We start from the raw sequence: 10,486 nt of genomic DNA, 5'->3' as shown, positions 1-10,486 counted from the left end.
TGATAGTTCAGTTTGCAAATTATAAGGAAAAGGCCATTTCAACCTTCTTTACTACTCTGGTTCTTCATGGTTATGTTTATTGTGAAAGGGTCTGATAGTTGAAAGGCGGAAGCGGGGGTTTATCCTAGCGCGAATTTTCTAGAGAATTTCCCAAGTTTGTCTGTTGTCAACTCATCATATTATTTCACAGTGAGTAGAAGAGTCAGTCAAGACTAAATCACATATTCATTCAGAGCAGAGAGCCAGCTAAGGTGTCGGGCATTTGACAGCTTTCCCCCTTTATCCCAACGTAGTATGATTTTTTTTCGTGTTAAGCCCCGTGTCTTCGTTAGCAGCTAATGGTGTAGTTAGCTGCTAATGGCGTAGAGTTAGCTAATTAGTGGCGTTAAGTTTAGTGGCTTTAGGTTTAGTGGATACATTAAAACAGCAGTCATTATCTTTGGTGTTGCTTTCAGACATATAATGGCGGATGGTGGAGGTCTAATGGATGGTGATCTCGAAGATGGGGAGATATCCGGCTCCAGCTCGGACACGGAGGTAGGAACCGCAGCAGCAGCACAAGCTCGACTCCAGGCTCCCCCATTTTTCAGCGGGCAGTCTTCTCAGAACAGAGCTGCTGCTCAGCCCCCGTCTGCTTACCGCAGCGCCAGTAGGACGGTTGAGTCCAGCGACAGCGACCTAGATTCGTCGGATGAGGAGGCGGCTCTGTGGCGCCGTAAGCGTCAGAAAGTGTCCAACGCTCCCCAACCGCCTGCCTCCACCGCCCAGCCTTGGCCGACCAGTCTGCCCGCTCCCACTGCACCGGGAGGCCGCAAGGTGAACAACATTTGGGGCTCCGTGGTTCAGGAGCAGTGCCAGGATGCCATAACTGCAGAGATCGGCATATTTGGCATGGATGGTGAACTGAACATGTCCAGCAGAAATGTAGAGACTTATAACTTTGTCCTGGCACGAAAGATAATGGAGAAGGAGAGGGAGATAGAGAGGCAGTCGAAGAATGAAGGAGATGTGAGCATGCTGGATGCCCAGCTAGAGGAATACATGAAAGGCCAGGGGTCAGAGGACAGGACAGGAGGTGATGCAAAGAGGAAAAGACCAGCTAAAGAGAGACTAGGTCCCAGAGCTGAGATGGACATCAAGGGCCGGTATGAGATCACAGAAGATGACCCTGAGAACAAAGTGGCAGATGAGATAGCATACAGGCTCCAAGAGCCTAAAAAGGACCTGATAGAACGTGTGGTTAAAGTCATTGGAAAGAAAAAAGCCATAGAACTGTTAGGAGAGACTGCCACACTGGAAGAAACTGGTGGAGTGTACACCATGGATGGCAGCAGGCGACGAACACCAGGTGGGGTGTATCTCAACCTCCTGAAGAACACACCCAGCATCACCAAGGCACAGATCAGACAGATATTCTTTGAAGAACAACAGAAAGAGTACAAATGCAAGAAAGCTGCTCAGAAGAGGAGGCGGTGTGTGGTGGCCAAGAAGATGAAGCAGGCCATCGGCACACTAAATCTGCAGGAGCATGATGATGTCTCTAGGGAGACTTTTGCCAGTGATACTAATGAGGCCTTGGAATCTTTGGAGGAGGCTGCAGAAGAGGAAGAGGAAGAGGAGGGTCAGGAGGAAGCTGCTGTGGGCACTGAGGAGACAGCGGTGGTCTACAGCTCTGCAGACCTTGAGGTCTTTTGAGGGCTGCCTGCTGTTTGAACTCTGGGAGGACTGATAATAGATGTTTGAGGTTAAAATTAGGTTAAAACACTGAAACCACTGTGTAAGTGATAATACAGAATCACGCCTGAGTGTCCCTTTTTAACAGTAGCAATTAAAGTAGAGCTTATGTTAACAAAAGTATTGTTTTTGTTTGTTATGGCATGGAGTTATAGATCTCAGCACATGTAAATGCAGAATTACCACAGGATGGTTTGATTTGTTATACACGTTTTGGCTTAATTCAAATTTGAAATGATCAAAAAGAAGCATACTGGGGTAAGAGCAATGCACTCTTGCCCATTTTCAAATGCACTGTCTGCTATATTTATTAATTTAACTAGGTGGAAAATAAAGGTAACTCAGGTAAAATGACATGGAAAAACATTAGATGGTTTGTATGCTTGATCGAGAACAAAGATTTTTATTGTCAATTCACTATATGTGCAGGACATACAGAAAATCAAAATACCATTTCTCTCTCACCTAGTATTCTATTTCTCTCTCACCTACCATTTAGGAAACTAAAATAGAATAAAAGTAGAGTGAAAATAGACTTTAAAAGAATAAGAAAACTAAGTCAAAGTGATTAGGATAAAACTAAACACTACATCCTAATAGGCTGTGACTCAAACTATGTACAATCAGTGACAGTAGTGCAGCAAATAGCAAGAAGATTGTCAGGTGGTTATGAGATTGAGATGCACATGGACAGTAGTGCAAATGACCAACAGCAGCAGCAGTAAAAACAGTCAGCAACAGATTTACATGTAATATAGCAAGACCCAAAACAGCAGAGGTAGTCTTTTTATGTTCTGTGGTGGGTCACAGTCCAGGGGCAGAGGGGGGAGGTAATGGACAGTGTTCAGCATCCTCACAGCCTGGTGAATGAATCTGTTGTTTGTAAGTCTGGTGGAGTGGGCCTGAAGACTCTGATACCTTCTCCCTGAAGGCAGGAGTCTGAAGTGAGGGGTGGGAGGTGACATCAGCAATGCTGATGGCTCTGTGGGTGAGGCAGGTGTTAAAAATGTCCATGAGGGAAGGCAGAGGGGCGCCGATGATCTTGCTGGTTATATTCACAATGCATTGCAGGGTCCTTCTGCAGGAGGCAATACAGCCTCTGTACCACACAGTGATGCAGCCAGTGATATGGTGTTGTTGGTCCAGGAGAGGTCCTCAGAGCTGTGCACCCCCAGGAACTTGGTGCTGCTCACTCTCTCCACTACAGCACTGTCGATGGTCAGTGGGGGATGCTTTAGAGGTTTTCTCCTGAAGTCCAGTTGAAGTTGGTGTTACTTAATGCTCTTCCTTGTAAGGAAACTAATATCAGAATCAGAATCTGCTTTATTGGCCAGATGTGTCAGACACACGAGGAATTTGACTCTGGTACATCAGCTCTCAATGTGTGTGTGTGTTGCTTTATTGGCCAGATGTGTCAGACACACGAGGAATTTGACTCTGGTACATCAGCTCTCAATGTGTGTGCGTGTGTGTGTGTGTGTGTGTGTGTGTGTGTGTATGTATGTATGTATGTATATATATATATATATATATATATATATACCCATGCAAGACCAGTGTAAGACTGTATAGCAAAAAAATAGGCAGCATTAACAAGCAACAACCAGGACAAACGATGCAAAATTAAGCAGTGTAAACAGACAAAAGTGCAGACAGACGGGAATGCTCATCGAGATGAGATAATAGGAATGAGTTGGAATAAAAATAGAGACCAGGGCAAGAGGCAAGTAAACAGTAACTATCATAGGCTGTGTAATATACCAAAAATAGGCAGTAATAACAAGCACAAACAATGCAAGAAATAGAGACCTGTACGAATCTGTATAATCTGTACAATGTATATTTACAGGTATTGCACTGAAGGTTATTGTCCAGTCATACTGTCGTTGGTTAGGTGTTCATCAAAGTGACAGCTCTGGGGGAAGAAACTGTCTCTGTGCCTGGTTGTCTTAGTGCACAGTGACCTGTAACGCCATCCAGAGGGGAGGAGTTTGAACAGATTGTGTCCAGGGTGTGAGGGGTCTGCAGTGATCCTCTCCGCCCTCCTTTTGACCCATGAGGTGTACATGTCCTCCATGGAGGGCAGGCTCACACCAATGACCTTTTCTGCAGTCCTGACTGTCCACTGAAGTCTGTACTTGTCCAAGGTTGCTGAGCCAAACCAGTCTGTTCTCTGCACCTCCATCACTGACTTGATGATTCCTCTGTAGAACTGTATATATTTAAGGTTGCTTCTAAGCATTATGCCACAGATTCAGTGCTTGATGTCCCAAGACATGCACTAGATCCAGATTTTTGGGCTGATTATATCAAAAACTCATATGACGGAAATACTACGTTATGACCACTATTGCAGAGGATACATTTATCCACTAGATGGCAGACATGTTATATCCCACAAAGACTACCTTACATTTATGACAAGATATGGGTTTGGTGTGATACAAGCAATTAAATGGACACAATATAGAAAGTATTTGAATAATATACAGCAGGCCTATACCTGAAGAAATGTGATCTGTTACTATCTAGAACACAAACAGTATATAAAGCGTAATATAAATAGACACTGAAGAATTAAATCAAGTAAAAAAGATAAATAATGAACTTATATAAGAAATACAAAAATAGTACTTAAAAGATTGAAACAAGGCAACAGAATAAAGTGTCTATAGATAGCAGAACTTGCTGTTCTACCACATTTGAGTGACACCTTTTTTTTTTCTTTACAAGTAAACCTCTTTCAAAGGCAAATTTGTGGGCAAGTCCAAAAAGGCCTGGAGTAACTCATAAAGTTTGTCATGTATTCAGATAGGTGGGGTTGTTACTCAGGTTGGGAGTGACCCAAATATCACTACCCATCCACATTTCAAAATCGCTTGACTGCAGTGTTCAACTGCAGCAAATGGAGATAGATATTTGGCACAATCATTGTCACACTGATCAGCTGTGTTAAACCCCTACTGTGCTACATCTGCACAGTCTGGCTTCATGTTGTCATCTTTTTAAAAATATTTTCTAGCATTTACCAGGCATAACATCAGAATGGCAGCAAAGGTGTGATTATGCTGGTGGCATATGAATGCTTTTTCTTCTGAAATGTGTGTGATGTCACACAAACACAAAAATGCTTCATAAGTCATCTTTACATGCAAAAAATATTCATAATTATTTAGTTTACCAACCTATTATTTCTCAAAGGTTTCCTGGCATGACCTACCATATGCAGGTTCAAATTAATGTTTCTATTTTACCTATAATTAGTCTCAAAGTACAGTATATGATTCTTATCATAAAGGATAATGGGGAACCATTAGAAATTTACAAACCTATAAAATAAGGTGTTATTGAGAAACAAAAAACTTTCATTTTTAGCACCATCAGCTGTAATAGGAAGCTGTAAACACGTACTGTATATAATACCAGTCAGAGTTTGTTCTGACTGGTATTATATATCTTATACAGTTGTTGCCGTTACCATAGTAACAACAGCTGGGTGCACACATCCAGGAAACAAAGAGCAACATTAGCATTCATGAGTCATGTTTCTAGTCACAAGACAAATTGTAAATCCCAAAGTTACTCGGCCGTTAGCTCAGCTTTCATGTGAGGCAGCTCCTGAGAAAGTTGTCTGAGACTTTGGCTGTTAAATGTTTGATCTTTACCAACAGAGTTGCTAACATGGCTTTCTTGCTAGGAATACAGAATATAGTGAGTTTATAAAAAAATTTAGCTGCTTGATGCTTCTGAAAACAGGGCTGATGAAGTAGTTTATGGGCCATAAAAACTAAAACAATAAACTAAAAGCCTTTAAAAAGCTTTGTAGAGTTCAGGGAATCTGCAGAAATAGATGATAATTCTCTGCTGTTTTGTCACTAACAGGTACACTTTTCACATTGCACAGTTATGTAATTCCTTGTCAGTGTAAAAAATTATTAGTGCAGCTTTAATGCTCCATGTATAACTGTAAACAGGCATACAGTTTACCATCCAATATTTGCCTTACAAGTCTGAGTTTTTACTTGAGCTAAACAGACCTCAGTAAACAACAGTCGCATCTAAATTAAACATATACAGTTGCCCCACAACTCCGGGGGAAAATGAAAGCCTTTAATGGTGGCGCTGGATTTGTCAGCTGAAGCGCCTTGGAAACAATCATTATCCTCTGCTCATGTCTGCCACATGAAAGGGCCTGTGTTCTGGCAGAAATACATTTTATAATCCCACCATTCATGGTTGTTTTCATGCCTGCTGGTGGATATGTCTTTCCTGATAAGCCATCATACATCATTATTCCATGCAGCAATTGGGCAAGCAGATTAAGGTTTGCAAAAGGTGCAGTGAACAGCTTTACTGTCGCTTCATCTGCTTATGTGCATGGTTTATTGCATTTGCTACCACTTAAGAAGAAGAGAGTCTACCAGTTTGTGCAGTTTGCTTAAAGTGTTCATGGCATGCTCATTTCCAGTCATTTAATTTTTAATTTTAGATACCTCTAAATTAGCTTTGCACCCATCATAACTCCAAATAGTCTAATTATTTCAGAACAATAAAACCCGATATCACAAAGAGAGCCTCCTCCTAAAAATGAGAAGATAGTTTGTGAAAATGCACAACTCCTGTTACTGGTCCAGAAGCTATGACAACACATAAACAAAAACTTTGACAAATAAAGTAAGCATGTTCAAGCCAGAATATGAAAGTGGACAGCATGGCGAACCACAACAGGTATTAGTTTATTTGAATTTCTCCTCTATCGATAAGTAACAACGCTATATGTACTGATGAAAAGGGATTTGTAACACTCTAAACAAAGTGGGTAATTGAGAAACCCCATATTTTAACTGGTACAATGCCGACATAGTAACCTTTCCAGCAGTAAAACAATTCTCTCAACAGAACAACACATTAACAGGCATGCAACATGTGTGGGGTTTTTTAACTTACTGTTACATCCCACCAAGTAGTGGAAACTTTATTCCCAAGGTCCAAGGTCAGTAAATCCAACCGGTGATCACTGTGTCTTTCCCCACAAATCCATCATGTTATGGGTGATCACATACAGTCCCAACAGGTATCCTTGCACCAACAGTAACATCATGGGTCATTAGAATCCTCTCACCAGCCTGTAACAAATCACATGTGGCAGACACACTGGCCTCAAGCAGCCAAAACAAACAGGTACTGGGCCCCAGGGGAATCCAGCGTTGGTGAACTGATCATTCAACACCCCAAGGTGCTTCACTGGCCAGCTGCTTGTAGATTTCCAGCCACTCCATTTCACACCACATTAGACCCAGTCAGGTAAAACAGTGGGTCCCTGTACATGGACATTCCTGGACATGCAGTAACCTCAGGCCCTGTGTTTTTCTCCACATCCTCTGGTCACAATGCAGACAGCAGGAGGTAAAATATATCCACAAAACCATGTGCATTTAATGGCACTGGTGGATGTCAGGCAAACTTGCATGAATGCGCACAGCCTGAAGAATATGATAATTGAAGGAAATCAGTAAACTATTGCGTAAGACTTTAGATAGTCAGAGAAACAAGTATCGACAGAGAGTTCACGATACTTGTGTAAACCGAGTTGCTTCTGTATAGAAGTACAACAACATAGGTAAACCTCATTTTTGAGGTTTCTGTCACATTTAAGATAATTCATTATTAACATTGTAGAAGTCAGGAAAAAAGCATACCATGGACTCTTTAATGGTAAAGGCCATCAAAGCAGGCTTATTAAAGAAATGTTTGAGTTGCAGAAGGTGACTGATGTTCTGCCTTTTCTTATTCATGTGAAATTGTTACACGCAGTCTCTGGTTTCAGGACCTCTGTATCTGTCACCTGGCAACAAACTTGTTGCCTGGATACAACATGTTGTTTCTCATCTCAACTGGATAAAACAGGACAAAGGTTGAAAGACTTATATATTTGGACAAGGACTTCGAGTCTTTTGAGCATCTGCTCTTTGAGGTCTGTCTATAATCATTTCACTCTTATGAATGAACTGTTCACCGCCCATAATGCTACTAATCAGGAAATCAGAGGAAGCTGTTCAAAAACTACGTTCTTTCTCTAATAATCACACAAGCAGAAGTAAATACAGTCTAAGTTTATCAGTGCACCACTGCTGACCCATCAGAACTAATCTTGGGATGCTGACAGAGAGGCAAGAACGGCACCACAATTAGATAATGGATCTGTGACCGGGCTGAGTGAGCTCGCAATTTTCAGTGTCTCTCTCTCTCACGCAGTCACGTGTTCTCTGCATTACTGGAAGTGGCCACAAGAGTTCCATATTATCATCATCAGAGGACTATTGAAAACAGGCAGTGAGTCATCACTTTCACCGATAAAAAGGTAACCCAGTTGGGAGGCTAAATGAGACAATGGAACATGTGGGGATGATGTCACTTTTGTCCAAACACTATCCCCTTTTATTCTTATTGAGGAATATTTTGGTCCTTGGCTTATGAGGAACTTCTGATCAGAGTTTTCCACTAGTTGGAATGTTGGGTGTGCAGCTCCATGCTACATTATCTGCTGCTAGCATAGTACACCCAAGTCTCAAACCAAACTGGGTCAAGATGCACTAATTAATGTGGGCACCACTTTTTGATTGTAGAAAGAATAAAGCTTACTCTGCACTGATTTTTAGATGTTTTTATAAACTGTCCATTGTGAATCTAACAATAGACAGTAGAGAAGTACATGCTAGGTCTACAGAATACTCTTTAAAAACCTTACACTACTCAACTTAACTTGTATAGTACTGCTGCATTTGAAACCTAATCCATTACACCATCACTTTTAGCTCACCAGGCTAATGCATTGTATCAACCATTGGCAGAGTCAGAGAAGGAGGGAGAGAAATTATATAGACAAAGCTGAACCTGATCTGAATGTGAAGGTTTGCAAATGAAAATGCCCCAAACCTGATATGCTGTTCTGGCAAAACAATGCAGGGTCATCCAGCAAAAAAGCTGAACCTGGTTTAATTTTTGCTACAATGCAGTTGCAGTGCAACATAATCTGGAAATGGTGTTGCATTGTTTTAGGTCTGAATGATCCCTAAAAGCCTGAGGTCGACTGGCAACCTGTCCAGGGTGTACCCTGCCCGTTGCCCAGTGTCAGCTGCGATAGGCTCCAGCCCCCTGTGACTCTATTCAGGAATAAGCGGTATAGATAATGGATGGATGGATGATCACCAATAGCCTTGCCAGGGGCCCAGTGAGTCTGCACTGTCTATTACACTACTGGACAAAATTAGATGGCAGAAGCATCCTCATGTTATTTAATGGTTTATTCTCCTTATAAGCATAAACTTTATTGCCAAGTACTATCAATAATACAAGCAACTGACTCCAGCCTAATGCCCCCTCGATGTGCACAGCAATATAAAAACAAAAACAAAATCACAAGGCAATTTGAGAACATTCTGGATTTGGCCCTATAAGTACACTGATAGATTTGGCTTTAATTCCACCAGTCTCAGCAGTTCTTTGGCTCAACTATGCAGTGAGCTGGATGTTAGAATGTTAACACCTTTGCAATAATTTCAAAGTGCATCTAGTCTAAAGAGGTACCACATTCATAAGCTATAGTGACTGGTAAGTATAAGTGTTCACCTGCTGGTTCACTAGATGCAAGGTCAGGAGTTCACCAGTGTCATTAGCATTCAGCCATGTTTGAGATAACATGCAATATGCTATACTGATCAAATGTTAGGTGTGTCTTTTAGTTGTCTTTTGGACAGACAGTTATGATAAATGAGTGAGTGCTTTTTCTTCTCAAAAATGAGAAATGGCATGTGTTGCTGTTTGCTTAGGTAGAGCTAAAGCCAGCCTCTATCTCTCCTTTTCTGTGCTTGTAGCTGTTCTCAACTGTTAGAGTAATCTTCTTACTACATTGTTCATCTTAGCTATAAGCATTACACGAAGTAGCCTACAGCAAACAAAATGACTTAATGATAAAAACCTGATGGGTCTAATTTACATTTCATGTGTAGTTGATCATGAAGAGAATGGGTTTTGGTTGTTGTTGACTGAGCAGAATGGCATATTTTTGAAAGCAGGAACCAATAAAGAAAATGTAAAATTATAATTATCCTGCCTTGTTTAGGTGGCACTCTGACTTCAACCTGATTTGATTTGATTTGATTTGATTTATTCTTTCAAGCATGTAAAAACAGTTGATATGACAACACACATACACATAATCTAAGCCTGAGAATTTGAAGTGAAATTGAGAGTGAAAAGAAAGCCGCTGTGTGAATGGATCTCCAGTACTTCTCATTTCCTTTCATACAGTCCTTGATGGATGATCAGTGGCATCTTCTTAAGCTTTCCCTTTCTAATGATGTTCCTCATGGCTTGATGTTGGTGGCGGTTTATAGTCACAGTTAAGCAGCCAATTATGCCAGCACTATTTATGACTACCTCCTTACAAAATTTCAAGCATATGTGACCAAGAAGAAGGGTTAGAGGCCTTATGCCACCTTAAATGATCACAGTTTCACCTTGGAAAAGCCATGGAACTTTTTAACACTAGTAGAGAAACTCAACCAGGTAAGGTGTAATGGGAATTTTATATTAGCATCCTTTCTAGTGTACTGCCTGTTGCTATGGAGTTATTCTATGCAGTTGCTTCCTCCCTCCCAGCATTTTGCCTGAGTCAGTCATGTCTGAGATATAAACATTAATACATACTTCCAACTGTATCCTTCTTTGTCAAACGACATGGGCTTAATAA

The 10,486-nt window shown here is 41.2% G+C and overlaps 1 protein-coding gene across 1 annotated transcript; it reads left to right on the top strand.

The window, feature by feature from the left end:
* The first annotated feature begins 79 nt into the window (after positions 1–79).
* On the top strand, positions 80–2,088 carry phax (phosphorylated adaptor for RNA export). Its single transcript, XM_020601381.1, has 2 exons — positions 80–189; positions 456–2,088. Exon 2 carries the CDS (start codon positions 463–465, stop codon positions 1,693–1,695), a length of 1,233 nt encoding a protein of 410 aa, XP_020457037.1. The 5' UTR covers positions 80–189; positions 456–462; the 3' UTR covers positions 1,696–2,088.
* Positions 2,089–10,486: the final 8,398 nt, after the last annotated feature.

The sequence above is a fragment of the Monopterus albus genome, unplaced genomic scaffold, assembly GCF_001952655.1.
Source record: "Monopterus albus unplaced genomic scaffold, M_albus_1.0 scaffold51.1, whole genome shotgun sequence".
Classification (NCBI taxonomy): Eukaryota; Metazoa; Chordata; class Actinopteri; order Synbranchiformes; family Synbranchidae; genus Monopterus; species Monopterus albus.
Note: the sequence above shows the minus strand (reverse complement) of the source record. Positions and strands in the feature narration are given on the sequence as shown.